The following is a 15,618-nucleotide window of genomic DNA, read 5'->3' on the forward strand; positions in this document are numbered from 1 at the left end:
ATGATGCCTACATTGGACTCCCTAGATAGTGATTTCGTTCACAAACACAGACTGGGGCCAACCTGACAGTGTTGTCCTACCTGTCCTGGTGCTATGCTAGGCTAAACTCCCACCTGCTTCCAGATGTTTTGTCAGTCTGGGTCTAACACTCCTGGTGAGACTGTGGAGGAGATACAGGAGGATGCTCCTCTGCTCAGTTTCTACTTATATATATTTTTTTAAAGTATGCCACTCAGTCAGTCACAGTAGTAAAAACAAAGGTTGCCTTAGTTGCAGTACATTGTGTTGTGTAGCTGCTGTACCTGTTGTGACTGCAGGTCTAGGTGCTGGCAGCCTGGATGTTGCCGAGCAGGCTGCTGCCGCTGCTGTAGTTGCTGTGGTCTCTGTCAGGCTGAAGCAACATGGTGGTCATTCAACAACAGCAACAGTTTATCAGCTAGTTGCTGGAGGAGCACTTGCCTTACATGCTGGAGTCTGTGTCAGACTGAAGCCACACTGCAGCAACAGTCTGGCCGCCGCCGCCGCCGCCGCTGCCGCTGCTGTAGTTGTTGTTGTCCGTCCGTCCGGGTGAATCTCTGCTCCCGTGCTGCCTCAGCCACACTGCGGTGGTTGAACATTAATGCTGTGGTGCTGGTTGTTGTTGCTGTAGTTGCTGTATTGTCTCAGGTTGAGGCAACACTGCGGTGCCGCTGCAGCCGTCGTCGCGCTCATTAACAGTCCGCCGACGTCGCTCGGCTCCTCTGACGAGCCGCAGCGGGGTTAACGGTGACGGTAACTAACGGACGACACGGTAACGGCCGTGCGGAGCTCCCGGCTCCGGTCGGGGCTGTCGCTCGGCGTCGGTTACCGATTACCGATTACCGGTGGCTGTCCGGGGGTTGGTCGGTCTCTGTGTCGGTGACTCACCGTCTCTCCTCCGTCTCACTGCGGCGCGCGGCCGGCGGCTGGAGCAGAGGTTACCATGGCAACCACCGGCCCGCAGCAGGATGACGGGAAATCTCCCGGTGATGGGCCGCGAGCGCAAAAAAGGATCAATAAACCTGATCAATCTCCGTTAATACACATTTATATGCACTTTATTCGCCACAAAAAATATTTTCTATTTCATTAAAATGAACCATTTTTGCTCTTTATTGTTTGTTTGTTCTGTTTTTATATTTGTTTTTCTTTTCTTAAATTTTAATAAAATCTTTTGATTGCCCTCCTTAATTTCAGATTTTAAGTCTGTTTAGTTATTTTTCTTTCATCTGAATTAAGTGTCAGGTTTTTTATTTATTATTTAATTAAATTCGGATACAGTCTGTTGGTTTTCCTCATGGTTTTTCGCCTCAATTTGAATAAAATCTGTTGGTTTTCCTTTAATTTGAATAATGTCTGTCGATTTTTTCGTAGGCTTATTCATTTAATCAAAGTTTTTTTTTTTCTCTCTCAATGCTGTTTCATAACTGCCCAGTCATCACCACCAGTTCAAAGATAATGAGAAGCAGAAGCATCATTGTCGTCGTCGTCAAATCCTTGATGTCTTTTTACTTTCAGCTTTACAAGGTCCTCATCTTTACCTGAAAGGAAGAGGGCACCTGTAGACACTGTCCAGGGCTGAAAATTGACAATTTTTTTTTAGAGCACCTAGGAAAAGGTCCCATCTTCAATAAATAAAAAAGTACATTTGTAAAAGCAGAAACACGTAAATGTCATTGTTTAACTGATATAGAAATACGCAACAAAATTCCTGGAATATTATGCACAAATACGAATACATTCAATTAATTTACATATTTACACAGGCTACCTGCAGACACTACTCAGGGATTAAAACTACCTCATAGACTTGGAGAACAAACAGCAGGCCAGCCCCAGACATGTATATCAATTTATGGAGGCAGATTTATCTTAACATTATTTGTGTGCCTGCAATCAGTGAGTAAATGTGTAATCTGTTAATATAAACATTCCCTCTACACGTAAAAAAACAACAACAACTGTGCATATATAAAAGGGATCTGCAGATAGCCTACACAAACAATCTCACACATCTATGGATAATATCAATTTTACTTAACAAAACAAATGAGTAATTATATCGAGATATCAGAAGTAACAAGCTATCGACCTTTCAGTGTAGGCTACACAGTATATTTTGGGTAGTGCAAACAGCATCTCAATGGTCCAGGTGCAGCTGATTAAACATGATGACCACGTTGTGTTTACATGATGAGAGTCTTAATTATCAGCAGGTAGCTGAGCCCTTTTTTCCTAAAATGATAAAACACACGTATAATGCTGGAGTGAAGACATTCAGTTGAATTCCATTACTGATAAATATTAAAGTATTTATTTTGTTTGCATGATCGTCACTCAGCGCCACTGCACTGCACGGACCCTTCTGAGTGTCTTTGTTTCCGTGGGAACAATTATGCTGTGGCACCACGCCTCCGACGTCACTTCCTGTAACCGCAGATAAAGACGGGCCTGGCGGGTGATCCGCGGGTCAATTTTTTGGGTTTGTTCGGTGAATCCGGGGTGAATCGGAGCCATCAGAACCGCAATCATGGTGAGTGTTTATCGGACAGAGAGCCAAGGAGCTGCCCTCCGCGGGGCGGCTCGTATTTCCACGGATTTACGGTTTAATAGTTGTGGTGGCGGGAGTTTGAATGAACGTCAGGTGAACGTCGGTGAAAAGCTGCAGCTCCGCGCGGGTCAAACCCATAAAACAGATCAATAATGAATTCCCTCTCGGGTATAGGTCCCTCGGTCCATTAACGAGCAACAAACAGTCGGTAACACTGTTTGTTTGCTTGTTCTGTTAGCCGTTAGCTCCCCGGTTAGCTTCCCGCTGCTGTTATGGTCGGTCCGGTCTCCTGGACAGAAACGTGAAGACCAGGTTTGCCCGAGTCTGAGCCGGGACCTGGACCCGGAGTAAACACTGGGCCGGGGGCTGCTGGTGGGCCGGGGTCGGACTGTGTTGCTTTGTTTATGCACTAACCTCCGTACCGAGGCTAATGGCTACACTCACCCAGCCGTGAACAATGGGTCTTGGTCTCAGCAGCCTGTGTCCGGGTCTCTGGGTCTCAGGGTCTCAGTCTCTGACCCTTGTACCTGGATCTTCGCCAGCTACGTGACCCTGATTCATAGCTCATTGAGATCCACTTATCAAACTATTGCATTAAAAGCTGAACGGGGACTGTGCATGGTCAGAATAAGTCTTTGCTAACAATCTTTTCCAGAGTTAAGTTGCACAGTTCACATGTGTGATCTACAGGTGATGTTATCAACAGCTGCCGATGTTACTTGCAGTTTCTACCTACAAGTTTCCTACCTACTGCGTCCATATTGCAATTCCAATTGGAATAAAGTTATCTTTTCCCCTTAAATCATATAAACTGATTATGTGCTTTTTGTTTGGTCTTGTACTAAACCAGCACGTCCCCTGTGTCTTGAATATGATTTGCCAGCCCGTGCATCTCTGATTTTACCTTTACCTCCAAGAACTTCCACCTCGTGCTTTTTGGATCCTGCACTTAGTGATACTGTGATTTTGATTACATTGTGATTTAATTGTTCACTTGTTCTCTGACTGGTTTTCAGACGGTGGGAAAGAGTAGTAAGATGCTGCAGCACATCGACTTCAGGATGAGGTGCATCCTGCAGGACGGCCGCATCTTCATCGGCACCTTTAAAGCTTTCGACAAACACATGAACCTCATCCTGTGTGACTGCGACGAGTTCAGGAAGATCAAGTAAGTTCAGAGATTAAATATGTAGTTGTCACCTGATCCTTACCCTGAATATTGGTTAGACTGTTTATTTGTTCACCTGGGAAATTAGTCTTTCCTTTTTTTCTTTTTTTCACATGAGTTGCCAATTAAAATTGTGTTTAGCTGTATTTTGAATGATTTGGCCTTTTTCAGTCTTGTTAAAATAATTTTTCAAATTTTCCTTCCTCCTTTGGAAAGCTGAAAGAGTTTAGTTAAGTTTCAAGTTTTCATTGTGTGGAAAGCCAAGGAGAGTTTGGTTGCAGATAATCAGTTTCATTTATGAAAAACTTCTTTCAGGAGGTAAATCTGAGGATACTGGTCATCCCTCAGCTTGTGATAGAGCTGTTACTAAAAGCTTAAGCCTTTTTGTTCATGTGATATTTGGCTTGTTTTCCCATGAATGTAGTTTTTGCCTTGTTATAGTTACATGTTGGGATCCCCCTGCACATAACCAGTGCTTGTGACACACTCATTCTCCAACCAGCTGACTGTGTAGGTGTGCTGTGATTAATCAGAGCGGAGGAGACAGACAAAACACTTCACTTAGTGCTGTTCAACACACAAATGCCTCTATGTACTGCTGGCTGCTGGATTTACCCAGATTATTAAATGTTTTCTTTGAGATGGTGATCCAAGTTAGTTTTAACATGGCTTTAGCTGTATTGCTCACCCTGCAGAGATGCTCTTTCTCTCACTCTAAGTGACGACACTCTTCCCCGCACCAACTGCCATCATATCAGCTATTGTAATTTCCACAGGGTGACGATGGAACAATCATACATGGATCATATTGTGCAAACCTGTGTTAGTCGTTGCTGATGAATGTTTGGTAATGAAACATTTTGTCCTTTTTCCTCAGGCCAAAGAACTCAAAGCAGCCGGAGCGGGAGGAGAAGCGAGTGCTGGGCCTCGTTCTGCTGAGGGGGGAGAACCTGGTTTCTATGACAGTGGAGGGCCCACCTCCTAAAGATGTAAGTGTTGCTCGTAGCCAGGTAACGGCTCAGTGCAGGCGTCTCCAGCCTCGCTCAGTCACGTCTGATTCTTCAGAACGGGATTTTAAAAACATATGTTTAACTCTTTCATGTTTGTTCTGTCTGGTGCTCAGACTGGAATTGCACGCGTCCCATTGGCCGGCGTCGCCGGGGGTCCAGGCGTGGGTCGGGCAGCAGGTCGTGGTGTCCCTGCAGGAGCGCCGATGCCTCAGGCTCCAGCTGGACTCGCAGGACCGGTCAGAGGAGTGGGCGGGCCTTCACAGCAGGTAACCATCACAACGGCGTCTCCTCGGTGCTCAGGTGTGTGTCTGTGTGTTCAGGTGGTGACGACTGCCTTTGTGTGTCCTAGGTGATGACCCCGCAGGGCAGAGGGACGGTTGCAGCGGCAGCCGCTGGTGCAAGCATCGCCGGTGCCCCCACACAGTACCCACCTGGACGAGGAGCCCCACCCCCGATGGGTCGGGGCGCCCCACCTCCAGGTAAGAGGAGCTGAAATGTCCCACACTCGGTCCTGCACGTGAACGCCTCCTGTGTGACACTGGGACGCCAAATGCCTGAACTGACGCAGAGTTCATCCTCCTGTTCTCTGATGCTATGCATTCTCATTGTTACTGGCTCCCCTCCTTGCAGGTATGATGGGCCCACCCCCCGGCATGCGCCCCCCTATGGGTCCCCCAATGGGGATGCCTCCAGGCCCCGGGCGAGGAGCTCCGATGGGGATGCCTCCCCCAGGCATCAGGCCGCCGCCCCCTGGCATGAGAGGTGAGCCGACATGTTGGGTCAGATTGCAGCATCGTTGATCGTCAGACTTGATACAATCAGATCATGTGACCTCTCTGCTCTGATGTTTCAGGACCACCCCCTCCCGGGATGAGAGCGCCTCCCCGGCCCTGAAGAGGCATCGTTCCATCACTCACCTGTGTTGTATAGGTTTTTTTTCTTTGTTTTTAAAAGTCTCGTTTGTGTTTTTTTTTAAATAAAGTTTCCTCAGGATGTTTGATTTAAGATGGGGTGTGTTTTCATTTTCCATGGTAACCAGTTCAACAAAGGTCTGGAGCAAAAGCTGACCACAGCACAATTACCTTATTTAATATTTTACACAGAGGTGGAGTTGGCGCGAGACAATAGTAACAGGACAATAACACAATGTTACAATGCACCATCAAAGAAGATGAACCACAGCAAAGTTATCCCAGAGAAATGTAATGTAGTTTGACTACTACTCAGGAAAGTCATTGAAACTATTTTGTGCCATTAATGGTTACAATACGTAATGCTAGCAAAAAAGCCTCTCAACTGAATTTATCAAGGTAAGGTGCTTACTATTTACATCAGGATACAAACAGAGAAAATAAAATGTTCAACCATGTAAGTGTTGGAAAATCAGATCTGGTTTAATAAAATACATCACAACTTTTTTTTTTCCTATAATAGAACTTCTAAAGTCAATGTATGATGTTGATTTATATGCATTTAGCAACACCCACCCTTGGCTTTTAGTCACACACAACGCAAAGGTTGATTGTGTGATGGTTATTAGTAGCGGTTGTGTTTATTTAAAGTAGAGAAGAAATGATAAAGAAAAATTTTCAAATAATTTGGTTAGTATAACAACTTTAATCACTGTGTATGAATTTATTTGAACTGTCGGCAAGCTTGCAAGCATGTATTCAGGCTACTAATTCAATTGCATGCAAGATGACGGGAAAAGGGGAAATACAAACTAACATGTTTCAAGAAAGGACATTTTTTCTTTATTTCTGTGAAAAGAAATCTGAAAACATAAATATGATATCAGATTACTTGTGTTTATTACTTCCAGTCTGCATATGAAACCTAAGTAATCAGACTCCAAATGTAAGCAATCAGCAGGGCTCAAATAAGCTGTGTCCATTTTGAGAGTGATTGTTAAGTCTGTAGCCAGGACAAAGCAAATAAAACAATACAACAACAATACATGTAAATATTCAAATTATAAGCAGTCAAGAAATACTGAGCCCAGATTTTATGTTTGTGCTCATAAGTCTCTAAAACCTACATCTGATGATTCAGTGTAAAAACTTATATGCGTGAGGAAACTATATCTTCAGAATAAGAGCCTTTGATACAATACGGTATTATGTGATAATAGATATTCAATATTTTGGCAATATGTATACATTATAGATATATTAACAAAAGAAATGTACACTTGACATGCTCGGTTAAAAAAGAAAGTAAAAAGGGGTGGGGTGGGGGAAGAGTGGGGGGTGTCAGATGTGGTCACGTGAGCGGCCTCTGTCATATGACCATTGTGATTGTTCATTGTCGGCAGCTGCAGTCGCATCGTTACCTGTGGAGACTGAAGCCAGGTGCGGACACACGGTGAGTGTTTCACTCTGTCGACTGACGGGACCTCAGTCAGATCTCCGTCTGTCTTGTTTTTAAATGTTTTTTTCAGACTTAGTTTTAGTTTCTGCATGTTAGCAGTTAGCCCGAGCTAATGTTTCCGGTTTAAAACACGCGGAAACTAACAACCAACTTCACTGAGCTGAACTGCGCAGCTTTAAATGAGAGTGTTTGAGTTTAGAGTTGGTTTGATGGAGAAACAGCAGGATGAACAAACTCTGCTCCTCTCCTGCCTACATGTCCCGCTGTGCGTCATTTACCAAACTCCACTGAAAACTACATGAATTTTACATTTATTTTGACGAGGGGCTAAAATAACCACATAATTATTCACTTTTAATACAAATTCTGACTCTGATGGGTCTCGTGATTAATTCAGCTTGGATCATAAGCATTAGTTCCTCTTAATCATGTGTTTTTCATTCGTCCCAGTCGATCACACACACAGCATTACTTCCTTTTACAGTACCAGACCCAGTCTCTTTAATCCCGCAGCGCCCCCAGCTGGTAAAGCCTGCACTGGGCTCCCAGCTCCCACTCAGCCAGATGAGTTGGATGGGAGTGGTGGGAGTGGTGGGACCGGTCTGTCTGGATCTCATTCTTAGATGTGGCGTTGATGATGACGTCAGCTCCTGTCCTGTTATTTCAGATGAAAGTGTTGCTGCTGTCGTGTTTCCTCCTGTCCTCTCTGCTGGGCGGAGACGCAGCTCGAGATGCAGACGAGATCACTTACCTGCCTGGCCTGCAGAAACAGCCGAGCTTCAGACAGTACTCTGGATACCTGACTGTTGCTGATGGAAAACACCTGCACTACTGGTCAGTACCTGAGACGCACGCGGATTTCTGATACTTTGTGTTTGTTCATCCAAATCTTAAAATATCAGCTATTGTAGGCCTAACAAACTCGCCAGAATATCCACACCTGAGTGTCTAAAGGCACACTTGAACCTCCATCTGACTGTCAGGACACTCACCTGTGCCTTAAAGCTGGGATAGGCAAGATTTGTTTTTTGAAAAGTCTACAGCTCCCGGTGTCTTTGACCAATCAAAGCCATTCTGGTCAGGGGGCTCCTGATTGGTTGAAGGGCCGGCCCTAATCTGTCCTAACAAAAACGGCAGGACAGAGTAGGGCCTCCCATTTCCATGTTTCTCCATATATTTCCATATTTTGTGTTATAAACAGTTTTCTTGTCTGTGTACAACATCTATTGCACGTCTGCCCGTCCTGGGTGAGGGATCCCTCCTCTGTTGCTCACCCTGAGGTGAGGAGTTTTTTCTCAGTCGATGTGACGGTCTAAGGACAGAGGATGTTGTTATGATGCTATGTAAAGACCTTTGAGACAAACTGTAAAAATGGGCTATACAAATAAAATTGCCTTGCCTCCCGACAGAGTAGGGCCAGACAGAGACGTAGAGAAACACTGTGATTGCCCCAAACACACAGACTTTTCCTTACTGATAGCTGAATGGGAAAACACAAATTTCTTCCAAAAAAGTTAATATACTGCCCGTCCAAAAAAAAAGTCACACACTCTAATATTTCATTGGACATCCTTTAGCTTTGATTACGACATGCATTTGCTGTGGTGTCGTTTCAATAAGCTTCTGCAATGTCACAACATTTATTTCCGTCCAGAGTTGCATTCATTTTTCGCCAAGATCTTGTATTGATGATGGGTGAGTTGGACCTCTGTGCAAAGTCTTCTCCAGCACATAATATAATAATAAACTTTATTTTTATAGCACCTTTCAAAACCAAGGTTACAAGGTGCATCACAAAATACAAAATCATGGAGAAAATAAAGCAATCAAAAAAATGAAGAAAACATCATACAGAAAACAGTGAACAAGCATAAGATAAAATAATGGAAATAGATAAGATAATAGAAACAAAGATCAAAATATAAAAAAAAAAAAAAAAAAAACCCATTAAAATATTTGGACAAATGCCAGTCGGTACATGTGGGTTTTTAAAAACTCAGCTGATCTGATGCTGAGGGGAAACAGAAAAGGCACAATCTCCCTTTATCCTGAGCTTAGATCGTGGGACAACTAACAGCATCTGATCTCCAGATCTGAGGGATCTCGGTGCTAAGTAGGGGGTTAAAAGTTCTGAAATGTACAGTGGAGTTAGACCATGAAGAGATTTGTAAGTGATTAAGAGGATTTTAAACTGAATTCTGTAACGGACGGGGAGCCAGTGTAAAGTTGCGAGGACGGGGCGATGTGTTCACTGCGTCGAGTGTTTTATGAGGAGTCTTGCAGCTGCATTCTGTACCAACTGTAATCTATTAATTGCTGCATAATTTAAACAAGTGAACAATGAATTACAATAGTCCAGGTGGGAGAAGATGAGAGTGTGGATGAGCTGTTTGAGTATGTTTCTGGGGAGCATTGGTTTGACTTTGGTGATGTTTCTGAGTTGTATGTAGCAGGACTGAACAAGGCTTTTAAGTTGAGTTGCTGGTCAAATATGACTCCCAAGTTCCGAGCTGACTGTGTCGTGTTAATTGTGAGGGGAAGTACTGCTAGAGATATGATCGGGCCGATAACCAGGACTTCAGTTTTATCTGTATTGAGTTGTAGGAAGTTGGAAGCCATCCAGTCCTTAATGGCAGTGAGGCAGCTGTGTAGAGAGTCCAATTTACTGTGGTTTTCCGGGCAGAATGAGACATACAGCTGGGAATCGTCGGCATAGCAGTGATATGACACGGGGGTGAAATGGCGGATGATATGTCCAAGGAGCAACATAGTATATAAACGGAACAAAATAGGACCAAGGACTGAGCCCTGCGGAACCCTGCATGACATGACAGCTGTTGAGGAACCTGTTGTCCACAGTGACTCTGAATACCCTGTCTGTCAAGTAGGAAGAAAACCAGTTAAATGCAGTCCCGTCTGTGCCAACTAGGGGTTGCACGACTTCAGATTTTTAAAAGTCGACTCTAATGTTATGAAAGTCGAGTCGACGTCGACTAGTCGCTGATGACGTCATTCATATTTTTCCCATCATAAATTACAGGAGGAGGGAAATGCTTGGCAACAATCTGTAGATTATTCACTGACAGACGCTCATGCACAGAAATTAGTCCACAGAACAGCAGCTTTAGCCTATAAACAACAAGCTGTAAATCAGTTTGTTTTTCTGTAACATGCACTCCTATACAAGTGCAAAAGATAATACTGTAGCTACTGTCCGTTAAACAATTAGGGAGGAAAACGACACACAGGCCTCGTCACCGTCACAGTCCTGCTCACTCACAGTTTCACTCACATTTTTTTTCTGGTTGGTTGTTGCTGTTGTTGGTTGTCGTTGTGCGCGACGTAAAGCTGTCGATATGAGCGGAGTTTTTTTTTTTTTTTTTAAATTGCCGACAGCCCGACACACTGGCCGCGGCAGCGCAGCGCCTCACAGGCGCTTGGCTGGTGTCAGGCAGCAGCTTCTCCTGCTCTCTCTCTCTCTCCGCTCCGGTCAAACATCGACCCGTCTGTAGGCTACAGGTCTGTCTCTAGCGCTGTGTGTATGGATGTGTGTCTTGTGTGCAGACACAACTGACAATATCTGGGCGGACAAGCAAACTTAATCATCATTTATTTTATTTTGAAAATTGACCGGATTCTCTTTCTGTGCCCGACTTCCTGTCTGGTACGCGCTCGTTCCATCCAGCTTGACGGCGCTCGTATTTTTTTCATTCAGCGCACTCAGCTGTTGTTTCAAGCCGCTACTCTTGTAGCCTACTGTTACATGATCAGCAACTAGTCGACGTCAAGCTCAAAACGTCATTGTGGAGTAGTAAAGTCGCAACCCCTAGTGCCAACAATGTTTTTGAGTCTATTGAGAAGAATTGTGTGACCCACTGTATCAAAAGATTCTCAATTGGGTTAAGGTTTGGACTCTGTGGTGGCCAATCTACTATCCTTCCAGTTTTTAATATTGCATTCAACAGTTCTTAACCCAGTTTTAGTTGTCTCAGTAATCTCCTTAGATGTTTTATTTGCTTGATGCATGCCAATAATTTGACCCTTTTGAAACTTGTCTTCCAACATGGTCGTTTAAGAAATGAGACTGCATCAATTCAATTGTTTATTCACACATATAGAGGAGGTATAAAAAATCATTAAAATATTTGTAATTTCATATGTGAGTGTAGATTAACGTGGGCAGAGTTAAGGTTCAATAACTTGTTGCCAGCTGAAACATAATCATCCATGCATCAATTATCTAATGGGAGGCTCTTACCTGTTAGTTTAGTTAAATCCAAGTGGTGACTTTTTTTTTGGACTGGCAGTGTATTTTGTTTTTAAAACAAATCCTGCCTACCCCAGCTTTAATCCAACCTTGTTAAATCGACCTGAACACTACGTCCACCTTGGTGTCGGTGCGTCACCACCTGTGGGTACCTTACCTGAGAGTGTGGTTGTTTTCAGGTTCCTCGAGTCCCAGGGCAACCCGTCAGCCGACCCCGTGGTGTTGTGGTTGAACGGTGGCCCCGGCTGCAGCTCTCTGGACGGCCTGCTGACTGAACACGGGCCCTTCCTGGTAGGTAAAATTTCCCTCCGCCCACGTTAATCTACACTCACTGTATCAGTGATGATGACCTCTGACCTTTGTGGTTAAAGATCCAGGACGATGGAGCGACGCTGCAGTACAACCCGTACTCCTGGAACAAGGTGAGTTTTTAAAAAAAGTTACAGGTTAAATCTTCTTTGACTCAGGTTGTGTTTAATATGTTTTGAGATTTTTCTGACAGCTGATTGGTTCCCTGTTTCTGGCAGATTGCCAACATGTTGTACTTGGAGTCTCCAGTAGGCGTCGGTTTTTCGTACTCTGATGACAAGAATTACATCACTAATGACACAGAGGTCAGTGATGCACCTGAAACTCAGCTCCTGGTTACCACCTACCCCATCTTCCTCTCTCTCTCATGTTCCTGGTGTCTCTGTTTGTTTGGATCATAAAAAGTGTGTGTGTTGGTTCTCAGGTGTCTATGAACAACTACCTGGCTCTGAAGGAGTTCTTCAGTCTGTTTCCAGAGTTCAGCAAGAACCAACTCTTCTTAACTGGAGAGAGCTACGGTGGAATCTACATCCCGACGCTGGCCGAGAGGGTGATGGAGGACCCCAGCCTCAACCTGCAGGTCTGTACTGGTACATAGTTTTACATGCTGATGATATTGCAGGGTGAAGACAGAGGTCTTGGACCACTGTTGGCAGTAGCAACCTTGTCACATGACCTGTGTTTCTCCCGTTGTTAGGGCATTGCTGTGGGAAACGGCATGTCGAGTTATGAGATGAACGATAACTCTCTGGTGTACTTCGCGTACTACCACGGCCTGCTGGGAAGTCAGCTGTGGACCAAGCTGCAGACGTTCTGCTGCAAAAACAAGACGTGCAACTTCTTCGACAACCAGGACCAGAACTGCAGCGCCAGCGTAAGTCTGAACCAGTCTGGACCGGTCTGAGTCAGTCTGTAAAAAGAATGGACGTCGCACCCGTGACATCACCCATTGGTTTGGGGGAGTCTGTTTTGTGCCGCTACTACGGGGGTTTGAACTGCGCCATGTTGGATTCTACTTGCCATATATGGAGATGTGCGGCCGTTGGCCGGCCGAGGGCCCGCCCACTGGCCTCGTAGCAGCGGTCTCCGGACCTGTCACTCAACGTTTCCGCGCCCTAATTGGCCAGAATTTTAAACCTAATAACAGTAAAACGGTAGAGTTTTAAAAAAAAACGATCAGTTGAGACCAAAAAAATAAAATGTACCAGGCTGTAAATACGTTTTTTTAAGCTGTAAAGTCGGCTATTTTAACATGGGGCTCAATTGGAGTTGCTCCCTTCTGGAGCCAGCCCCCAGCGACAGCCGAGGGGATTGCAGTTTTTTGAACGCGGAAGTGAGCTTCACTTCTCAGACCGACAACTGCCCCCCTTGGTCTAGACTCGTATGCTGTCAATCCAAACAGGTTTATTGATAAATAAAGCTAATTTTTTTGAATTTATCTTCTTAATTTTACTATAGATCAAACCAGTCTTTTTATGCAGTCAGTCCTAATTGATTCATAGATAACCGCAGAGTGAATCTTGTTTCATTACCAGTATAACCACCGGCCTTGATTTTCTTTTCTCCCGGTCCGACCCTGGACCCAGCTGCTCTGGTTTCTTTTGAACTGGTTTATAGTGAGTTGAATCCTGATTTGTCTTAGGTGTCTGAGGTTCAGCAAATCGTCTACAGTTCAGGACTGAACATGTACAACCTGTACGCTCCCTGTCTTGGTGGAGTCGGCGAGAGAGTCAGGTGAGCTCTGACCTTTAACCTCTGACTCATCATGTCTGTTTGATTTTACTGAAGGAATGTAGTACATCAGTTTACTCCTGGATTCAAAGTCACTCGTGCAGCTGTTGACTTCTGTTATCGGCTGTTTATTGCTTACCAGTGTTGAACGAGGGGAGCTGGTGATCAGAGATCTGGGGAACTCGTTCATCAATCACCCGTTGACTCAGCTTTGGAACCAGGTGAGTGTGGGGTCACCTATCTGTGTGTCTGTGTGTGTATAAGAGTTTCCTCACTTGACGAATGGATGCATTCCTGGTTTTCCTCTGACTGTGTACAGAAGTTACGAGGTCTGGCAAATATCCACCTGTCCGTCCGTCTGGACCCGCCCTGTACCAACTCCACCTCCTCCTCCCTCTACCTGAACAACCCGTACGTCAAAGCCGCTCTGCACATCAGTCCCAAAGCCCTGGACTGGGCCATCTGCAGGTAACGTGCAGCCTGTGACGCCCATTTCACACCTGTAAAACACCACACATCTGTCTCATTTGTTTGCCTGACACACCTGCTCACCCATCTCTGTGTAACGCTACACACCCGACACATCTGGACAGCTGTACATCTGTCCTACTGCCCACTCATACACGATCATACCTGTTAATATAACGACACATCTGTACTTTAACACCTGTGAGATACATCCGTCCCACTCCACACTGCACAATTTGTGACCTCATAATTGATTTCTTGTGTGTTTTTTGATGTTCTCCTGATGTGATTTTGTCAAGTTGTGATTTTTTTTCACACCTGCGTTGCAGTTCTGAGGTGAATCTGAACTATGGTCGTCTCTACATGGATGTGAAGGATCAGTACCTGAAGCTGCTCTCTGCTCTGGTCGGTTCACGCACACCTGTTCCTCTTCAATTATGAAACCTGTAAAGAACAAACCTCTGTCCACGATGAGCTCAGCTTGTGATCGGACGTCTTTATTCATGTCTTCTCTGCAGAAGTACCGTGTCCTGGTCTATAACGGAGACGTGGACATGGCCTGTAACTTCATGGGAGACGAGTGGTTTGTCGAATCTCTGCACCAGCAGGTAACTAACTTCCTGTTTAAATCAACGACCGTGTCTCCGTGTCAAAGATAGCCGCAGGTGATGCTCATGGTGTCCGAGTCGCAGGTGTATTAAGCTCCGGTGTCTCTCAGGTGGAGGTCCAGAGACGTCCATGGTTCTACGAAGATGAAGACGGTCGGCAAGTAGGAGGCTTTGTCAAAGAGTTCGATGGCATCGCCTTTCTCACCATCAAGGTAAACCTCCTCCATGGTCATCGTCAGTTGACCCCGCTGGCCCTGTGATGTCACTGTTCACCTGTCAGGTTTTAATGTATTTTGTTGATGGAAGGTTTCATTAATAGTAATAATTTTCAGGTTGCTCAGGATGTTTTACTGTCCACTGATGGGAGACCAACAGGAGGGTTTTACTGTTTAGGCTGCTGCTGACCTATGACCTCTGTCCTCCTGCAGGGTTCTGGTCACATGGTGCCCTCGGATAAACCAATCGCTGCCTACGCCATGTTCACCAGATTTATCAAGAAACAACCCTACTGACCTCTGACCTCTACGAGTCACCACCACTGCTTCCTGCTCTTTGTTCGGTTTGGACTTCTCAGGCTACTGTAAAGTTTTATTTTTATTTTCCTGACCGTCAGCCAATCAGTACAGTTCTGCCCTGTGTTACCTGGCAACGAGATCATTATTATTATGAGAAATGAAATGTCATCTAATCACTCAACCTCATGTGGTTTTCATGGAAACGAGCACTGCCTACAGTCTGTCCGTTGATTTTAATGTGAAATGTCTTGTTTTGATTTAAAGGGAAAAACCAGAGAATAAAGTTTGATTCTAATGGAGGAAGTGACTGATGCTTGATTTCATGTCGACCCGCTCCGACTGTGGAGGCAGAACCTGAACCAGAAGCAGCAGAGATTCATGTCTCTGTCTAAAGTCTGGCTGTTCTCGTCTTGCTAGTGTGACGACCTCCTCCCACTCTTTCTGTGGGTTCTTTGTGTGTGCTGTTTTTTTTTTTTTTTTGTAGGCTTCTTGCTGATGAGATGGGCTGAGCAGCTGAGTGTTGTCAACATGGGGAGAGCAAAGCTCGGGAGCGTTGGCATGACCGATTGAAAGAAAACATGATAGTAATTTAAAAAGCAAACT

General features: G+C 44.9%; 2 protein-coding genes across 2 annotated transcripts; both read left to right on the forward strand.

The window, feature by feature from the left end:
* The first annotated feature begins 2,426 nt into the window (after positions 1–2,426).
* On the forward strand, positions 2,427–5,746 carry snrpb (small nuclear ribonucleoprotein polypeptides B and B1). The gene is made up of 7 exons (XM_083972064.1): positions 2,427–2,551; positions 3,586–3,737; positions 4,615–4,726; positions 4,861–5,013; positions 5,097–5,226; positions 5,378–5,509; positions 5,601–5,746. The coding sequence occupies exons 1-7, from the start codon at positions 2,549–2,551 to the stop codon at positions 5,639–5,641; spliced, it is 723 nt and encodes a 240-aa protein (XP_083828190.1). The 5' UTR covers positions 2,427–2,548; the 3' UTR covers positions 5,642–5,746.
* A 1,280-nt stretch (positions 5,747–7,026) lies between these two features.
* On the forward strand, positions 7,027–15,314 carry ctsa (cathepsin A). The gene is made up of 14 exons (XM_083971609.1): positions 7,027–7,111; positions 7,785–7,951; positions 11,564–11,675; positions 11,756–11,806; positions 11,912–11,998; positions 12,118–12,273; positions 12,391–12,567; positions 13,336–13,427; positions 13,567–13,645; positions 13,744–13,892; positions 14,222–14,297; positions 14,411–14,500; positions 14,611–14,712; positions 14,929–15,314. Exons 2-14 carry the CDS (start codon positions 7,785–7,787, stop codon positions 15,010–15,012), a joined length of 1,422 nt encoding a protein of 473 aa, XP_083827735.1. The 5' UTR covers positions 7,027–7,111; the 3' UTR covers positions 15,013–15,314.
* Positions 15,315–15,618: the final 304 nt, after the last annotated feature.

Source organism: Trachurus trachurus (assembly GCF_905171665.1).
Source record: "Trachurus trachurus genome assembly, chromosome: 5".
NCBI classification, from domain to species: domain Eukaryota; kingdom Metazoa; phylum Chordata; class Actinopteri; order Carangiformes; family Carangidae; genus Trachurus; species Trachurus trachurus.

Bases quoted from the DNA above. Each gene is read 5' to 3' on its own strand.
- snrpb (XM_083972064.1), top strand. The intron at 3,738-4,614 runs GTAAGTTCAGAG...CTTTTTCCTCAG, and splicing joins GACGAGTTCAGGAAGATCAA to GCCAAAGAACTCAAAGCAGC. The intron at 5,510-5,600 runs GTGAGCCGACAT...CTGATGTTTCAG, and splicing joins GCCGCCCCCTGGCATGAGAG to GACCACCCCCTCCCGGGATG.
- ctsa (XM_083971609.1), top strand. From the start codon at position 7,785: ATGAAAGTGTTGCTGCTGTCGTGTTTCCTCCTGTCCTCTCTGCTGGGC. The intron at 7,952-11,563 runs GTCAGTACCTGA...GGTTGTTTTCAG, and splicing joins GGAAAACACCTGCACTACTG to GTTCCTCGAGTCCCAGGGCA. The intron at 13,428-13,566 runs GTGAGCTCTGAC...ATTGCTTACCAG, and splicing joins GGAGTCGGCGAGAGAGTCAG to TGTTGAACGAGGGGAGCTGG.